At 39.7% G+C, this 18675-nt stretch overlaps 2 protein-coding genes across 7 annotated transcripts in view; both read right to left on the bottom strand.

Moving 5' to 3' along the window:
• The window catches only part of LOC132342076 (tyrosine-protein phosphatase non-receptor type 13), a 41467-nt gene extending 40369 nt beyond the window's left edge, over nucleotides 1-1098 (bottom strand). Inside the window, exon 1 of the mRNA XM_059891597.1 lies at nucleotides 1083-1098. Within this exon, the coding sequence (XP_059747580.1) occupies nucleotides 1083-1098 (16 nt within the window). The remainder of the gene's footprint in view (nucleotides 1-1082) is intronic.
• PPM1B (protein phosphatase, Mg2+/Mn2+ dependent 1B) overlaps nucleotides 1-18675 on the bottom strand; it is a 316707-nt gene that overhangs the window by 284955 nt on the left and 13077 nt on the right.

Below are 18675 nucleotides of genomic sequence, written 5' to 3'. Positions count from 1 at the left end.
GTTCAATAGTCATAATCATATTCATTGTATGCTTTCCTGAAACAATATGATGAAAATAGCACTTGATCTCTGTAGTCTTCTGCTACAAACTCCATTACTCCAATCTAATCATGAGAAAGAACTAGTCAAATTTCAGCAGAGACATTTGACAAAAATACCTGACTAGTACTCCTCAAAACCGTCAAGGTCAAAGAAGTCTGAGCAACACACATAGCCAAGAGGGGCCTAAGGAGACATATGATTAAAAAGAATGTGGTTATATCCTAAATGGGACCCCTGAATAAGTACAAGCTTTAGTTCAGTATTCAGTTCAGCTGCTCAGTCGTGTCCAACTCTTTGCAACCCTAGGGACTGCAGCACGCCAGGCTTCCCTGTCCATCACCAACTCCTGGAGCTTCCGCAAACTCATGTCCATCAAGTTGGTGATGCCCATCCAACCCTCTCTTCCTCTGTCGTCCCCTTCTCCTCCTGCCTTCAATCTTGCCCAGCATCAGGGTCTTTTCCAATGAATCAGTTCTTCGCATCAGGCAGCCAAATTATTGCAGTTTCAGCTTCAGCATCAGTCCTTCCAATGACTATTTCAGGACTGATTTCCTTTAGGATAGACTGGATTGATCTCCTTGCATCCCAAGGGACTCTCAAGCGTCTTCTCCAACACCACATTTCAAAAGCATCAATTCTTCGGTGCTCAGCTTTATAGTCCAACTCTCACACCCATACATCACTACTGGAAAAACCTTGGCTTTGACTAGACGGACCTTTGTTGGCAAAGTAATGTCTCTGCTTTTTTAAAAAGCTGTCTCGATTGGTCATAACTTTTACTTCTAAGGATCAAGCGTATTTTAATTTCACGGCTGCAGTCACTATCTGCAGTGATTTTGGAGCCCCCCAAAATAAAGTTTCTCACTGTTTCCATTGTTTCCCCATTTATTTGCCATGAAGTGATGGGACCAGATGCCATGATCTTCGTTTTCTGAACGTTGAGTTTTAAGCCAACTTTTTCACTCTCCTCTTTCACTTTCATCAAGAGGCTCTTTAGTTCTTCCTTGCCTTCTGCTGTAACAGTCGTGTCATCTGCGTACCTGTGGTTACCGACATTTCTCCCACCAATCTTGATTCCAGTTTGTCCTTCATCTAGCCCAGCATTTTGCATGATATACTCTGCATGTAAGTTAAATAAGCAGGGTGACAATATACAACCGTCACCTACTCCTTTCCCTATTTGAAATCAGTCTGTTGTTCCATGTCCAGTTCTAACTGTTGCTTCTTGACCTGCATACAGATTTCTCAGGAGGTAGGTAAGGTGGAAAATTTTTAAAGAGATGGGAGCTTTAGCTAACCAATAACCAATACTGGCTCGCTCATTAATCGTAAGGGCTCAACTGGGCAGTTCCCCCTTAGGGCTTCTCATATTACTGCACACAGATAAAGCCTGGGGAGGTACAGTCAGCCCTCCATGCCCACAGATTCTGGATCTGTGCAATCAACCAACTACAGATTGAAAGTATTTGGGGGAAAAAAAATTCCCAGAAAGTCCCAAAAGCAAAACTTGAATTTGCCCTGCTTTGGCAGCTATTTACATATCATTTACATTGTAGCAGGTATTACAAGCGGAGAAGGCAATGGCACCCCACTCCAGTACTTTTGCCTGGAAAATCCCGTGGACGGAGGAGCCTGGTGGGCTGCAGTCCATGGGGTCACTAACAGTCGGACATGACTGAGCGACTTCACTTTCACTTTTCACTTTCATGCATTGGAGAAGGAAATGGCAACCCACTCCAGTGTTCTTGCCTGAAGAATCCCAGGGACGGGGTAGCCTGGTGGGCTGCCATCTCTGGGGTCGCACAGAGTCAGACACAACTGAAGTGACTTAGCAGCAGCAGCAGCACGTATTACAAGTAATCTAGAGATGATTTAAAGTATATGGTAGGATGTGTGTATGTAAATAGTTTGCCATTTTATTGAAGGGATTTCAGCAATTGTGGAATTTGATTTTATGTGGGGAGTCCTGGAACTATTACCAAGGATTACAGTAGTCACTTGAAAACTCTTTTATTTAATTAGCAATTGCTGGAAGCAGTTAGCTAGAATTCAGCTGTGACTGCCACTGAAGAATTGATGCTTTTGAACTGTGGTGTTGGAGAAGACTCTTGAGGGTCCCTTGGACTGCAAGGAGATCCAACCAGTCCATCCTAAAGGAGATCAGTCCTGGGTGTTCATTGGAAGGACTGATGTTGAAGCTGAAACTCCAATACTTTGGCCACCTCATGCAAAGAGCTGACTCATTTGAAAAGAACGTGATGCTGGGAAAGATTGAGGGCAGGAGGAGAAGGGGATGACAGAGGATGAGACGGTTGGATGGCATCACTGACTCGATGGACATGGGTTTGGGTAGACTCCAGGAGTTGATGATAGACAAGGAGGCCTGGCGTGCTGCAGTTCATGGGGTCACAAAGAGTCAGACACGACTGGGCGACTGAACTGAACTGTCCCCTGGAGAGCCTGTGAGTAGTCTCTCCAGTTTTGACTATCTCAGGGTAGTCAGACTTCTTACATGGCACCTGGCTTTCCCCGGAGAGAATGTCCCAAGAGAACCACGCAGAAGCTCCATGGCCTTTTCTGAGTGTCACCACTGCTACATGCTGCAGGTTAAAAGCAAGTTACGAAGGCCAGTTCAGAAGGACACATATACTATCTCCCACCTGCTGCTGCTAAGTTGCTTCAGTCGTGTCTGACTGCGACCCCAGAGACGGTAGCCCACCAAGCTCCCCCGTCCCTGGGATTCTTCAGGCAAGAACACTGGAGTGGCTTGCCATTTCCTTCTCCAATGCATGAAAGTGAAAAGTGAAAGTGAAGTCGCTCAGTCGTGTCCCACTCCTAGCAACCCCATGGACTGCAGCCCACCAGGCTCCTCCGTCCATGGGATTTTTCCAGGCAAGAGTACTGGAGTGGGGTGCCATTGCCTTCTCCAACCTCCCACCTAGGATGATTTAAAAACTTGCAGATGTACTAAAACTACTACATCTGGGAAAAGACTGGACCCTTACTTTGAAAAGGTTGAACTACAAAGATTCTGGATTTAGAAACAAATTCAGTTGAGACTTGATGCTTTTGAACTGTGGTGTTGGAGAACACTTGAGTTTCGTGGACTGCAAGGAGATCAAACCAGTCCATCCTAAAGGAAATCAGTCCTGAATATTCATTGGAAGGACTGATGATGAAGCTGAAGCTCCAATACTTTGGCCACCTGCTGCGAAGAACTAACTCACTGGAAAAGACCCTGATGCTGGGGAAGACTGAAGGCAAGAGGAGAAGAGGCCGATAGAGGATGAGATGGTTGGATGGCATCACCGACTCGATGGGCATGAGTTTGAGCAGGCTCCCAGAGTTGGTGATGGACAGGGAAGCCTGGTGTGCTGCAGTCCCTGAGTTCGCAAAGAGTGGGACACGACTGAGCGACTGAACTCAGTTGAGTCAGGTAAAAAGCATTACTGAAATCCTCATTCTTTCCCAACTCAATTTCCAGAAATGTTACAAACCTCAGGAAGACAACAGTAAAACTGGAAATTCAGTAGTCCCTTACAGACTACTTAAGGAATACTCAACCAAATCATGTCATCCTACTAAGTCTATCTAAGACAGTCCCTGTCCATTCACACAAGACTTACAAAATTAAATATCAATAGGCATTCAAAGATAACCAGACACTGAAGGAAAAGATACAATATGCAAAACAGAATCAAAGCAAGAACATAAACAAATCAGAGAGAAGAGAGAGAAACAAACAAAAAAAAAAACCAAGAGAAATAAAGTGTATTGTATTCATGAAACAAGAATGAGATGCTACCAAAAGAAAAAAAAAAAATTTTTTTTTTCCAGAGAAAAAGAAAGTACTCCTAGAAACTAAAATGAGGACAGATGTTTTTCAATAAAAGGTCACAGGGACTTTCCCAGCAGTCCAGTGGTTAAGATTCTGCCTTGGAATGCAGGGGGGTGTGTGTCCGATCCTTGACTGGGGAACTAAGATCCAACTTGCCATGGGGTACAGCCAAAAAGTATATAATCATAATAAAAAGATCACAAAATCAAGTAGGAAAAACAACCTAAAAAGGATGTCTCTGCACCTAACCCCCATCCCCAGTCAAATCCAACAACAAAGACTTAAAACAGGACAAAGACTTAAACAAAGACTTAAAACTAAGAAATTGTTGGGATCTATCCGACTAACAAATATTCTAGAAAGAACACGAAAAACAAAGAGAAGAAACTTACCAAAGAAATGATTCAGAAAAGTTTCCCAACACTAAAAAGTATAAAATGTCAGGACTGAAAGTGCCTAATAACTGATGACAGCACAACCACAACCACAACAAAAAAGGTAACTGAAATCCAAAACACTGTAAGATAAAACCTGAAAATCCCCAGTGGGAAAAAACAGGTCACACAGAGAATCAGGAACCAGGCAGCACCAGAAATCTCAGAGCAGTATCTGATAAAGTAAAGAGCCATGTACCTTCCCGTGGAATTGCTGGGTTACAGAATACTCACCCTAGAGGGAAGCATGTACTGATGCAATGTATTAAAAACATTCTGCAGAAGTTAAATGTATGGATCACACCACATGTACCACCATGAACCAATCTCAAAAAGAAAGCTAGCTGGAATAAAATACATACAGCGTGATGCTTTTTATGTAAAATTATAAAATTTACAAACCAATAAAGAGATTAGTTTAGACGCATGAATATACAGCAAAGGTATTAAAAACACACCAAAGTAGTATAAAAACTAAAATTACTATCAAGACTAACTTGATAATACTCAACTTCTAAGAAAGAGGAGATGGAATGAGATAATATTCAGACAAAGCTGATAACATTTTCCTTATGAGAGCAGTTTGAAGCAAAGAGCAAAATTTAATGTCCATGAAATCTTGATGATGGGCACATGAATTATGTCAAGAATCAAATTTTCACACTGCAAGAAAATTTTCATGCTGTTCAAAAAGCTGCATACTTTGATTTAATAAATTCACATCTCAGTACAGTTTCACTGAAACACAATAATTCTGCAACAATTTCTGTTATTATTAAATGGTCATCAATACCCACTTCCTGGACAAATGTTACAATAAAATTTACTCAATCCCAAAATATGAGTACTTGCTTTGCTCAATATGGAGTGTGAAAAAGGTACATAAACATATATGTAGAACAGAAACTGTTTAGCCAAAATAAATGTCACTTCTGTTTTATCAGACGTCTAGTCTAACACTTACAAATAAAAGATCAACTCACTTAACTTTATCAGCCTACTAAATTTTAAGTGTTCTTTAAAATTATTTTCAAAAGAAAATAAAAAAGTTTTTTTTAATGTGAACAAGGAAATGGCATTAAAGCTTCACAGTGCTATAGGAAAGAAGACATGCAACTTAAAGTTTCAATATTTTTTCAAAATCCTGTTGTTTTTAAATTTCTCTATACTATTATCAAATAATGATCTGTGCACAAACAAATGCCCCATGGTAGCTTAATCTTCAGCAAAATATTGTTGTAACAAAAATAATCACTCATATTGATATACAAACTTACTCAATAAAGGATTTTCTAGTTCAGGACATAAAACACAATCATTATCTCTAACCCCTCCCAATACACCATCAAAACGTTAGTAAAGGAATTTTTTAAAGTACATAATAAACGACGACAACTTAGAAGGGAGAAGATGGAAGCAAGGTGTACGCCATCCATGGAGGGCAGTGGTGGTGGTATGTGTGCTCAGCTGTGTCTGACTCTCTGCCATCCCATGGACTGTAGCCCATCAAGCTCCTCTGTCTATGGAATTTTCCAGGCCAGAACACTGGAGTGAGTTGCCATTTCCTACTCCAGGGGATCTTCCCGATGCAGGGATCGAACCTGCGTCTCTTGTGTCTCTTGAACAGGCAGGTGGAGTATTTACCACCGCCCCATCTGTGAAGCCCCCTCCAACCACGGGTAGAGGTATTAAAAATCTTTGGAAGGTGTTAAGAAGGTGCAAGTATGGTAATTAACAAAACAGAATGAAAGGATTGGCAGTTTAGAATATGCAAGTAACAAATCAGAAGTGATGAGAGACTCCTAGACAGAATTCAGACACTGACTGCATGTGGACACAGTAAAATGGGAGACTACACACAAATGAAAACAGAGGGGGCTAGCAGAAGTAACAGAGAACCATGAACCTCACCCTCTCCTCATACTGAAGGCCAGATCCAGAAAAGCTTCTATCAGACTTACTTTCAAACAAAAATCAGAAGTATTTTTTTCTCAAGAAACTTAAGATGAATGTTCTACTCATATTTAAGAGTGGAAAAACAGCCTAGAATAATCAGATATATAAGGAAACCCAGCAGCATCAAATGCAAAGACCATGAAAAATAGTGGGAGACGGGACAAAGGCATCACTGTAAAGGGAATTTCAACAAGAAAAGGGAAACTTTTAAAAAATCAGAATTCCGAATCCTTAGAAACTGAAAAAGATACTGGCTCTTGCTTCCATAAAGCAAGTACAGGATGCTACGAAAATGGAATACAGGATGAGAAATAGATTTAAATATATGACTACTCTACCATTCTCACTCCCACCCCCAAAAAACTCTCACTGGAGAGTTTTTGGGAGTTTAAGTAAGTCACAGCAAACTCCCAGACTGTAAAACAAAAAAAATGAACATCATAGTGGTTCAATCTAGGAAGTACAACAAAGGACAAAGTAAGTATTCCAGAAACAGAACAAGAGAATTATTACCAAAGAAAGAATAAAAGAAAAACAATCTCTCAAGGCTGAGAGAAGATACAAATACTCAGAATGTATTGCTTGAGGGATAAGTGGAGTATGGGGAAAGAAACGTTTAGACAGATTCTTGTGAACTTTCACATTGCCAAAAATTAAGATGTCTTTAAAGCTTTGGGGAACAATATGGTGGATCTCAGAAAATTAAACATGGAACTACTAAAGGATCCAGCAATCCCACTTCTGTATATATAATCCGAAAGATCTGCAAGCTGAATCTCAAAAAGATATTTGCACACCCTTCAGTGTTCATCGAAGCGTAACTCACAACAGTCCAGAGGAAGGCGCAACCCAAGTATTCAAAGACAGATGAATGGATTTTTTAAAATGTGATATATACATACAATGAATAATTATTCAGCTTTACAAAGGAAATTCTGTCATATGTTACAATATGGATGTACCTTGACAACATTATGCTAAGAGAAACAAGCAGTCACAAAGAGACAAATACATAAATGTATGGTTCCAGTTATATGAAGTATGTAAAGCAGTCAAATTCACAGAAACAGAAAGCAGAATGGTGGCTACCAAGGAATGGGGGGAAGGGATACAGGGAAGTTGTTTAATGGGAATAGTTTCACCTTTGCAAGATGAAAAAGTTCTAGAGATCTATTTCAAAATAATTAGTATACTTGTCATTACTGTACATTTTTAAAGGGTTAAAATGGTAACTTCTGTTTTTTAACCACGATTTAAAAAAAAATTTTTTTAATTGTTTTTTTAAGCTTTTGGGGGTAAAAATAGGGTAAGTCAGTCATCTACATAAAAACAAGAATCCAGATGGCATGGGACGTTTCATCATCAAAACTACATGACAGAAAATTCCTTTCAAGTTTCACAGCAAAAATCAAATAATACTACCTAACTAAAACACAAATCACTAAAGTTGTATAAACATTTTAGTTAAAGATAATGGAAGTAATTACCAGAAGAACCCACAGACTATCAAAAATGCTGTTTCTGTAAAGCAGGATTTTCTTTGTTACAAGCCTACTATATAATTTTTTTTTTAACTTACTACTTTGATTTTTTAAAACTATTAAGTATAAAAGTACCCTTACTGAGCTGATAGACTACTCACTTAATAAATCACCAAAATAAACTGAAATTTACCTTTTCTGCTTTCCACTATAAAATATGAAACATATTTCTCTGAATTTAAAAAGTCAGTTATAAGGTAATAATGACATTTAAAAATGAAGAAATCTAAGGCAAAAAAAAAAAAACCTAATGGAAACATACTTGCTTATAACAAATAGTAATTATAATTATAGTATTCATAATAGCATACTGGCAAGTTACGTTTAAGTTAAGAAAATTAGAGATACCAAGGAACATTTCATGCAAAGATGGGCACAATAAAGGACAGAAATGAACCTAACAGAAGCAGAAGATAATTAAGAAGAGGTGGCAAGAATACACAGAAGAACTATACAAAAAAGATCTTCACGACCCAGATAACCACGATGGTGTGATCACTCACCTAGAGCCAGACATCCTGGAGTGCGAAATCAAGTGGGCCTTAGGAAGCATCACTACGAACAAAGCTAGTGGAGGTGATGGAATTGCAGTTGAGCTACTTCAAATCTTAAAAGATGATAGTGTTAAAGTGCTGCTCTCCATATGCCAGCAAATTTGGAAAACTCAGCAGTGGCAACAGAACTGGAAAAGGTAAGTTTTCATTCCAGTCCCAAAGAAAGGCAATGCCAAAGAATGTTCAAACTACCGCACAATTGCACTCATCTCACACGCTAGCAAAGTAATGCTCAAAATTCTCCAATCCAGGTTTCAACAGTACGTGAACCGTGAACTTCCAGATGTTCAAGCTGGATTCAGGAAAGGCAGAAGAACCAAAGATCAAATTGCCAACATCCACTGAGTCATTGAAAAAGCAAGAGAGTTCCAGAAAAACACCTACTTCTGCTTTATTGACTACAACAAAGCCTTTGCCTGTGTGGATCACAACAAACTGTGGAAAATTCTTAAAAAGAGATGGGAATACCAGACCACCTTATTTGCCTTCTGAGATACCTGTATGCAAGTCAAGAAGCAAGTTAGAACCAGACATGGAACAATAGACTGCTTCCAAATCGGGAAAGGAGTACATCAAGGCTGTATATTGTCACCCTCTTTATTTAACTTATATGCAGAATACATCATGCGAAATGCCGGGCTGGACGAAGCACAAGCTGGAATCAAGATTGCTGGGAGAAACATCAATAACCTCAGATACGCAAATGACACCACCTTTATGGCAGAAGGTGATGAAGAACTAAAGAGCCTCTTGATGAAAGTGAAAGAGGAGAGTGAAAAAGTTAGCTTAAAGGTCAACATTCAGAAAACTAAGTCATGGCATCTGGTCTCATCACTTCATGGCAAATAGGTGGGGCAACAATGGAAACAGTGACTTTATTTTTATGGGCTCCAATATCACTGCAGGTGGTGACTGAAGCCATGAAATTAAGACACTTGCTCCTTGGAAGAAAAGCTATGACCAACCTAGACAGCATATTAAAAAGCAGAGACATTACTTTGCCAACAAAGGTCCATCTAGTCAAAGCTATGGTTTTTCCAGTAGTCATGTATGGATGTGAGTTGGACTATAAAGAAAGCTGATGTTTTTGAACTGTGGTGTTGGAGAAGACTCTTGGACTGCAAGGAGATCATCCAGTCAATTCTAAAGGAAATCAGTCTTGATTATTCACTGAGAGGACTGATGCTGAAGCTCCAATACTTTGGCCACCTGATGCGAAAAACTGATTCACTGGAAAAGACCCTGATGCTGGGAAAGATTGAAGGTGGGAGGAGAAGAGGACAACAAGAGGAGGACACAGTTGGATGGCATCACCGACTCGACAGTCCCAAGTTTGAGCAAGCTCCAGGAGATGGACAGGGGATGGATGGATGGGGATGGACAGATGGATGGGGATGGACAGGGAAGCCTGGCATGCTATAGTCCATGGAGTCTCAAAGAGTCGCAACTAAGCGACTGAACTGACTAACCGAAGTTATGTTTAAATTAGCCACTCCAGTATTCTTGCCTGGAGAATCCCGTGGACAGAGGAGCCTGTTGGGCTGCCGTCTGTGGGGTTGCGCAGAGTTGGACAAGACTGACATGACTTAGCAGCAGCACCAGCCACAAGACTAAAAATCTGTAATTCAATAGGACAAAAAGCAGCAGAAACAGCATACAAGTTGATTAACTTCATGCTGTACACTATAGACCTAGATCACTGACTAAGCACTCTAAACTTTATTTAAATTAAATACTACTTTGAGATTGAGAACTGATAACCTTTCTGAAATAATCCAGTTTCATCAAGTCTGGAAAATTCTCAGCTATTACCTCTTAATATAATGTATTCTTCCTCAATATAATTCATGGTTCTATTTACTTGCAGTTAAAAGCAAGGACCTAGAGCCAAGCTGTCTGGATTTCCACTTATTTCCTACAAAACAGGTAATCTTGGTCAAGTTCAGTTCAGTCGCTCAGTCGTGTCCAATTCTTGAGACCCCATGAATCGCAGCACACCAGGCCTCCCTGTCCATCACCAACTTAACCTTAACTCTGCCTCAGTTTCTATAAAATGCAGGGGATAATACCTACCCTCTGAGTGTAACAGAAGTTATCAAGCACATGAAATACATTGAACAGTGTCTCTTTCTATATTCAGTATTCTCTATGGGTTATCAAGAAATGTTTCTAAGATGTAGCCAAATATTCTTCACTACCAACCTACTGTCAGACACAATGACTACTTTTTACTAGAATACCTCACTAAAGTTAATGACAGTAGTAATAAAATCCCTCATGCTTGAAATGAGGCATGAAGAGTCAAACAGTACTAATACCAATCCAGAGCCTTAAAAGGCATTATCTTTCAGAAATATCAGCATCAAATCCTAAATACTAGTGTCTGAATAAGAAGCAAAGGAAGAATGTTTTTCTCATTCACTAAAGACAACATTTGTTTCTTATTCCTTATCCTTCCTTCCAATTTTTAATACTTTTATAACTAAATTCAAAGTTGTCCCTGCTTCCAAATGAACTTTGGTGAATTGTTATATAGATGGCATTTAAGATTCTTATAAAAAATGATATGGAAAGTTCAAAAGGGTCTGAGTAGCTGTTAAATTGATACTTTTAACAGTTTTTAAAATAACAGCTGGGTAACTAGGCATTGGGGCTTCCCAGGTGGCTCAGTGGTAAAGAATCCACCTGCCAATGAAGGAGACATGGGTTCAATCCGTGGGTCGGGAAGATCCCTCAGAGTAGAAATGGCAACCCACTCCACTATTCTTGGGAAATCCCATGGACAGAGAAGCCTGGTGGGCTACAGTCCATTATGGGATCACAAAGAGTCACACATGACTAAGGACCAACTAGCCTTGACCACACACAGCTCCAGTAATAAAGAGATGTCATTATGAGACCATGCTGGGCAGTTTTAAGAATTCCCCCAAATTTGGAAACTACAGCTTTATATTAGATTATGAAAATAATTCAGTAAGTCAGATTTTGTGAAATTAATATATGATAAGTGAAGTTCATCATATATAAGAATAACATATTTTCTTGTTCAAACTCAAAAGCAGAGAGATGTCAAATTTAGGGCAACAGAACCAGTTCTTAGTCCTTTCCACAGTCCTTCAATAAAGAAAAAGTAGGTAAAAAAATGCAAACGCTTTGTTGACAGTGGCATTTCACTTTAGCTGCCAATTTAATGAGACAACAAAAACCCATCACTGTTTGGATACATATGTGCTGCTGTGCTAAGTCGCTTCAGTCATGTCCAACTCTAAGTGACCCTACAGACCATAGCCTGCCAGGCTCCTCTGTCAATAAGGAGCAAGAATACTCAGGCAAGAATACTGGAGTGGGTTGCCATGCCCTCCTCCAGGGGATTTTCCCAATCCTCTGGATATGTATAAGTTCAGTTCACTCAGTCGTGTCCGACTCTTTGTGACCCCATGAATCGCAGCACGCCAGGCCTCCCTGTCCATCACCAACTCCCGGAGTTCACTCAGACTCACGTCCATCGAGTCGGTGATGCCATCCAGCTATCTCATGGTGTGTCGTCCCCTTTTCCTCCTGCCCCCAATCCCTCCCAGCATCAGAGTCTTTTCCAATGAGTCAACTCTTCGCATGAGGTGGCCAAAGTACTGGAGTTTCAGCTTTAGCATCATTCCTTCCAAAGAACACCCAGGGCTGATCTCCTTTAGAATGGACTGGTTGGATCTCCTTGCAGTCCAAGGGACTCTCAAGAGTCTTCTCCAATACCACAGTTCAAAACCATCAATTCTTTGGTGCTCAGCTTTCTTCACAGTCCAACTCTCGCATCCATACATGACCACTGGAAAAACCATAACCTTGACTAGATGGACCTTTGTTGGCAAAGTAATGTCTCTGCTTTTGAATATGCTATCTAGGTTGGTCATAACTTTCCTTCCAAAGAGTAAGAGTCTTTTAATTTCATGGCTGCAGTCACCGTCTGCAGTGATTTTGGAGCCCAGAAAAATAAAGTCTGACCCTGTTTCCACTGTTTCCCCATCTATATCCTATGAAGTGATGGGACCGGATGCCATGATCTTCATTTTCTGAATATGTATAGTGTCCTCTAAAAATCAGACCACACATGCATCTGAACTGTGAAGAATATACAGTCCGGCTATGTCAGATTGTCATCAAACTTTGATAGCAATGTTCTATGCCAGAAAACAGTGATATTTTCAGATATGCAAAGAAAGAAAATGTTTCTCATGGATTTTATATACAGCAAAACTAATTTTCAAGTACAGAAGAGTACAGACAAACCTGCATGAACACACAGGAACTCACAAAATATTGTTCCCATGAGGCCTTCCAGGAGAACCTGATTTAAGACAATGACATAAGCATGTGAGGATGAGGAAAAGTAATATGTGAAAAGGTTTCCTGAAGGCAAATAGCCAAACTGTTTCATCAAAGTCCTTAGGAATGACAGAAACCTCATTCCCAATGGCCATCATGACTAGATTCATGAAGTACTGCCTGCCATGACGGGTTCCCCAAAGCTAGAAATGCCAGATTCTTTGTTATCAAAGGTACAATTATAGGTCAGAGCATCTGCAGTTATGCCCTCTCTGTTAAATCATCACTCTCCCTCTCAAGAGTTTACATTAAAAAAAAAAAAAAAAAACAGTATGGGCGTTAACACAAAGTAAACATATTCAAATGCCAGCTCAACCACTTTCTGTGCCACCCTGACCTAATTATTTAATTTCCTCAGAGCCGTGATGTATTCATCTAACAGATGAAGAGTAATAAAAGCACCTGTACCACAGAGCAGCTGCAGTAACTGAATGAGGTAGTGCAGGTTAACTGCATGGTCAGTCCCTGGTATAAAGTAAGTGCTTTAAAAGTATTAGCTATTATTACCATCACAATCCACAAATCATACTTTAGTCTACCATAAGCAATCTAGCACATAAATAAAATCAGATATATTCAACTAAAAAAAGTATAGTTTATATCCAGATTAATAATCTATAAATTGACATGAGAAACTATCTGATATAAGAGAATGATTGCCCTAATATACTGAAGTCTCAAGTTTTTCCAACTAGGCTGAACTATACTATTTAAATATTCTTTAAATGCTTTTTTCATTTCTGAAATCCTTTCAATGACTTCTGAAACCAGTAAACCAGAAAAAAAATTTTTAATAAACTAGATATTATCAGAACATTTCAGTTGATATGTATACACACATATTTACTTATATTTCTGATGTAGTAACAACCACTGCATTTATCTGAATTACCTTCTCATATGAGTAACTCCCTGTCAGCACACATGAAGAGGTAACATCAGTGTTAGCTTTACTGTCAAAAAGCAGGTCAAGGTCACTTCACTATGAAAACCTGGGATTAAAGTCCAATCCATAAAGTTCCATTCTGTTGGCCAACTTATCCCTGATGCTGAAGACCTCTGGCTGCTGCTGTTTTAGGTATAATAAAATGTACCCATTTTACGTATCCAGTTTGATGACCTGCGACAAACGTATACACTTGAGTAACCACCACTACACACAATAAAGATACACAACATTTTTAACTCACCAACAAGTTCCTCTGTGCCCCTTTGAGAATAATCTCCCCATCACCTCTAGACTTAGGCAAACACTCATCTGCTGTCAGCGTACTTTTGCCTTTTCTAAAATTTCATGTACACAAAATCATAGTACATACTCCTTTGCATCTGGCCTCTTCCACTTAGCATGTTTCAGAGATCCATCCATGTTGTGGTTATCATTAGTTTGTTTCTTTTTATTGCTTCCTTGGCTTTTGAAAATTTTCAGCCCTAACAGACTTGAAAAAAGGCTGAGGCAAAGCCCAAAGAAAGTAGTTTAGGCCAGTATAAAGAACACACTATCAGGTACCTGCATATGTCCATTAAAAGCTTGATATTATAAGGTAAAAGCATTTTCCCTTTGGACCCTAAGACTATAATTTTCAGCTCATGTTGCTAAAATCAGACGTAGCTCATGTCCTACCTGTATTTGACTACCTGAATAATGAAACAAGGGCTAAAGGTAGCTTGGACTTTGTCACGATTTTATACTTGTTCTTTTTACTCCATGACTGACTTCAAACATACTGACAGAAATGACTTTTCCTAACTTTAGCAAAGCAGCTCAGGAATAACATAACTGCTCTTCCTAATTCCAAAGGTCTTTCAATTAGCAATGACAATAAAGTAAGTTCAGGGCTATGTGATTTAACTTCCAGTTGTTCTCTGTCTTCTCCTCTATCCTAAATAAATGATTTCAGGCTATAAAAGTAGAAGAAGAAAAAAAAGCAGACAGCAAAGGTTTCAAGAAGTTTTTGGAGAAATTTTCATTTGTAGATTTGATTATATAATCCTTTTAGTGATCTATTTATGAGAAGTTATTCAGGTGAAATAGAAGTACAGTCATAGTCCTAATATCCACCAAAGTGAATTTACTTTACCCTGGAGCATGGTTAGATTATGAATAACTTATCTAGAATGTTTCACATAATATTCCTGGCAAAAACAACTCAAACACTGATGTTTTTGCTTGGTAGAATCAGCTCCCGCTTAAAAGACTTACTAGTTCATACATACAACAGTCTGGTCCTAATAAACTGGAAAGCTCTTAAAGAGATGGGAATACCAAACCATCTTGCCTGTCTCCTAAGAACCCTGTATAGAGATTCCAGATTGAGAAAGGAGTACGACAGAGCTGTCTGCTGTCACTCTGTCTGTTTAATCTATATGCTGAGTGCATAATGAGAAATGCCAGGCTGGATGAGTTACAAGCTGGAATCAAGACAGGCTGGAGAAACATCAACAACCTCAGATATGTGGATACCACTCTAAAGGCAGAAAACCAAGAGGAACTAAAGAGCCTCTTGATGAAGGTGAAGGAGGAGACTGAAAGAGCTGGCTTAATACTAAATACTAAAAAAAAAGAAAAAAAAAAAGTAAGATCATGGCATTCGGCCCCATTACTTCACGGCAAATAGAGGGGGAAAAGATAGAAGTAGTGACAGATTTCCTATTCTTGGGCTCTAAAATCTCTGTGGATGGTGACCGCAACCATGAACTCAGAGGACGTTTGCTTGGCAGGAAAGCTATGACAAACCTAGACAGTGTGTTGAAAAGCAGAGACACTACTCTGCCGACAAAGGTCTGTGTAAGTCAAGGCTATGGTCTTCCCAGTGGTCATGTAAGGTTGAGAGCGCTGGACTGTAAAGAAGGGAGAGTGCTGAAGAATTGATGCCTTCAAACTGTGGTGCTGGAGAAGACTCCTGGGAGTCCCTTGGACAGCAAGGAAATCAAACCAGTCAATCTTAAGGGAAATCAACCCTGAATACTCATAGGAAGGACTTATGCTGAAGCTGAAACTCCAGTATTTTGGTCATCTGATATGAATAGCTGACAAACTGGAAATGTCCCTGATGCTGGGAAAGATTGAAGGCAGAGGGAGAAGAGGGCATCAGAAGTTGAGATGGTTAGATGGCATCACTGACGCAATGGATGTGAACCTGGACAAACTTTAGGAGATGAGGAGGGACAGGGAGGCCTGGCATACAGAAGTTCATGGGATCACAAAGAGTTGGACACGACTGGGCGACTGAACAATGACTGGTCCTAAAAAGGAGGCTTCGCAAGATAAGCTACTTTGTGACACGTCACGCTACTGAAAATGCCTCCCTTCCTGAAACTCTTGACACTTCTGCTGACTCTGAAAACACTCAAATTCAAAACACAACGATTCATGTTCATTCTTTTTCCTTCAGCTTCCTAAATTCAAGAGGGAATTGGGCCCCCCAAAACATTAAGTAGCCTTCAACCCAAAACACAGTATCTGTCCTCTGATCCAATCTCACTGCTTCAGCTATCACCCATAGGTTGACTTCTCAGGCGCATTTTAGTGCAGATTTTAATCATTAAAATATGTTTGTACATATTTCTTCAAACATAACCAAAATCTTCATCTCTGCCACCAAAACACCCTCAAATCCCAAACTACTATCTGTACTAACTACCTGTTAATCTATTTGTAATCCTTTTATTAACTGGGGCTAGAAACTATAATGGCAATGGCACGCACTCCAGTGCTCTCGCCTGGAAAATCCCATGACAGAGGAGCCTGGTGGGCTGCAGTCCATGGGGTCGCTAAGAGTTGGACACGACTGAGCGACTTCACTTTCACTTCACTTTCAGAAACTATAAACCATTTATATAAATCCAACTACTTCAACACCACATCCCACCACATTTACCATTTAAGTGTATCACTTACCCTCCAATCAATCTTAAGCCTTTAATATAACCTGTTCTCTGGATTATCTCACAGCTTCCTGATTGGTCTCCCTGACTTCAATTTCCCCTTCCTTCCATCCACTTTCCATATTACTACCAAGTTGATTTCCTTAAAACATACCTTAACTGTCCCCAGAAAATATATCTGCTTCCCACTCCCCGACTAAAATTAAGTATGAAATATCCAGTCTGGAACCTTCTCTAATCTGCCTGCTGAGGACTTACACAGACCAAGTACATCATGCTTACTCCTACCTCAAGGTCAATTTGCCCTACCTTCTTTAACTAAGATAACCAGATCATTCGGGGTAACTATGAAATAATACTTCCTTGATGCCTTCTCCAACCCTTATCCCACCATCTCACCATTGTTATACAATCATCCATATTCCTTTTACCATTTTTGCCTTTCTTACCTCTTCTCACATCCTAACTTGTGACCCTGGCAACTAACAGGGGTTGAGTAAAAAATGCATTAAAAGATACTCCTGTAAGAAAAGATTCCAAGGTAGCAATTCTAACATTCAAAAAAAATATTATATCAAAAGACTGACTAACCCTGTCATCTACTGGAGCATTTATTAAGTAAAAGCAGTTTTGGATTTTCAGCAAATTTACTTTTGGTGTTCCATATAAGGTGTTAGTCGCTCAGTCATGTCTGACTCTTGGCGACCCCATGGACTGTATGTAGCCGGTCAGACTCCTGTCCCTGGGATTCTCCAGGCAAGAATACTGGAGTGGGTAGCTATGCCCTCCTCCAAAGGATCTTCCCAACCCAGGGATCAAACTTGCATCTTTTATATCTCCCACATTGGCAGGTGGGTTCTTTAACACTAGCACCACTTGATAAGAGTTCAAATACTTCACTTCAATCCAAATATTTTTGGAGTCATTTTAAAACCAGCTTTAGGTTAAAATGTTTAATGTGTCATTTATAGAGACACTTATCTATTAATCTGTAAAAACTCTTAAAACACAATTGACAAACCAGCATTCTAGTGGCAAAGTATGCCCATATTTACACCTATAAAATTTTGTCATTAAGAAAAAAATGAGGAAAATAGAAAATAGGGCAAAGGAAAACAGTAAATACACAAAAGGGGTAATTTAAATGGCCAATAAACATGAGAATGTTCACCCTCACAAATAACACAAAATACAAAATTAAAGTTACAATGAAATATGGGGGGGGGAGGGATTCTTAGTACTGAATGGAGACAACGATACAGAGCTGTGCTAACAGCTACTAACCACTGATGACTAGTAAGAATCTGAAGTATGGCTAACCCAAATTGAGACTTGCTGTTAAATATAAAATACATGCCACATTTTGATGATTTAATAGAAAAGAGAATGCAAAAATCTCATTAATTTTATTGTTTATATACTGAAATGGTATTTTTTATATAATGATTAAATAAAATACATTACTAAAATTGACTTCACCTTTTTTGTTAATGTAATGACTAGAAAATTTTAAGTTACATGTATGACCAACATTATATTTACATAAGACAGCACTGATATCGACATGAAGTGAAGTGAAAGTCGCTCAGTCATGTCCGACTCTTTGTGACCCCATTACAGTCCATGGAATTCTCCAGGCCAGAATACTGGAGTAGGTAGCGTTTCCCTTCTCCAGGGGATCTTCCCAACCCAAGGATCGAACCCAGGTCTCCTGAGTTACAGGCATATTCTTCACCAGCTGAGCCACCAAGGAAGCCCTGCTGCTGCTGCTGCTAAGTCGCTTCAGTCGTGTCCGACTCTGTGCAACCCCATAGATGGCAGCCCATCAGGCTCCCCCGTCCCTGGGATTCTCCAGGCAAGAACACTGGAGTGGGTTGCCATTTCCTTCTCCAATCCAGGAAAGTGAAAAGTGAAAGTGAAGTCGCTCAGTCGTGTCCAACTCTTAGCGACCCCATGGACTGCAGCCTACCAGGCTTCTCCATCCATGGGATTTTCCAAGCAAGAGTACTGGAGTGGGGTGCCATCACCTTCTCTGAGTAACAGAA

Source organism: Bos taurus, chromosome 11 (assembly GCF_002263795.3).
Source record: "Bos taurus isolate L1 Dominette 01449 registration number 42190680 breed Hereford chromosome 11, ARS-UCD2.0, whole genome shotgun sequence".
Taxonomy (NCBI): domain Eukaryota; kingdom Metazoa; phylum Chordata; class Mammalia; order Artiodactyla; family Bovidae; genus Bos; species Bos taurus.
Note: the sequence above shows the minus strand (reverse complement) of the source record. Positions and strands in the feature narration are given on the sequence as shown.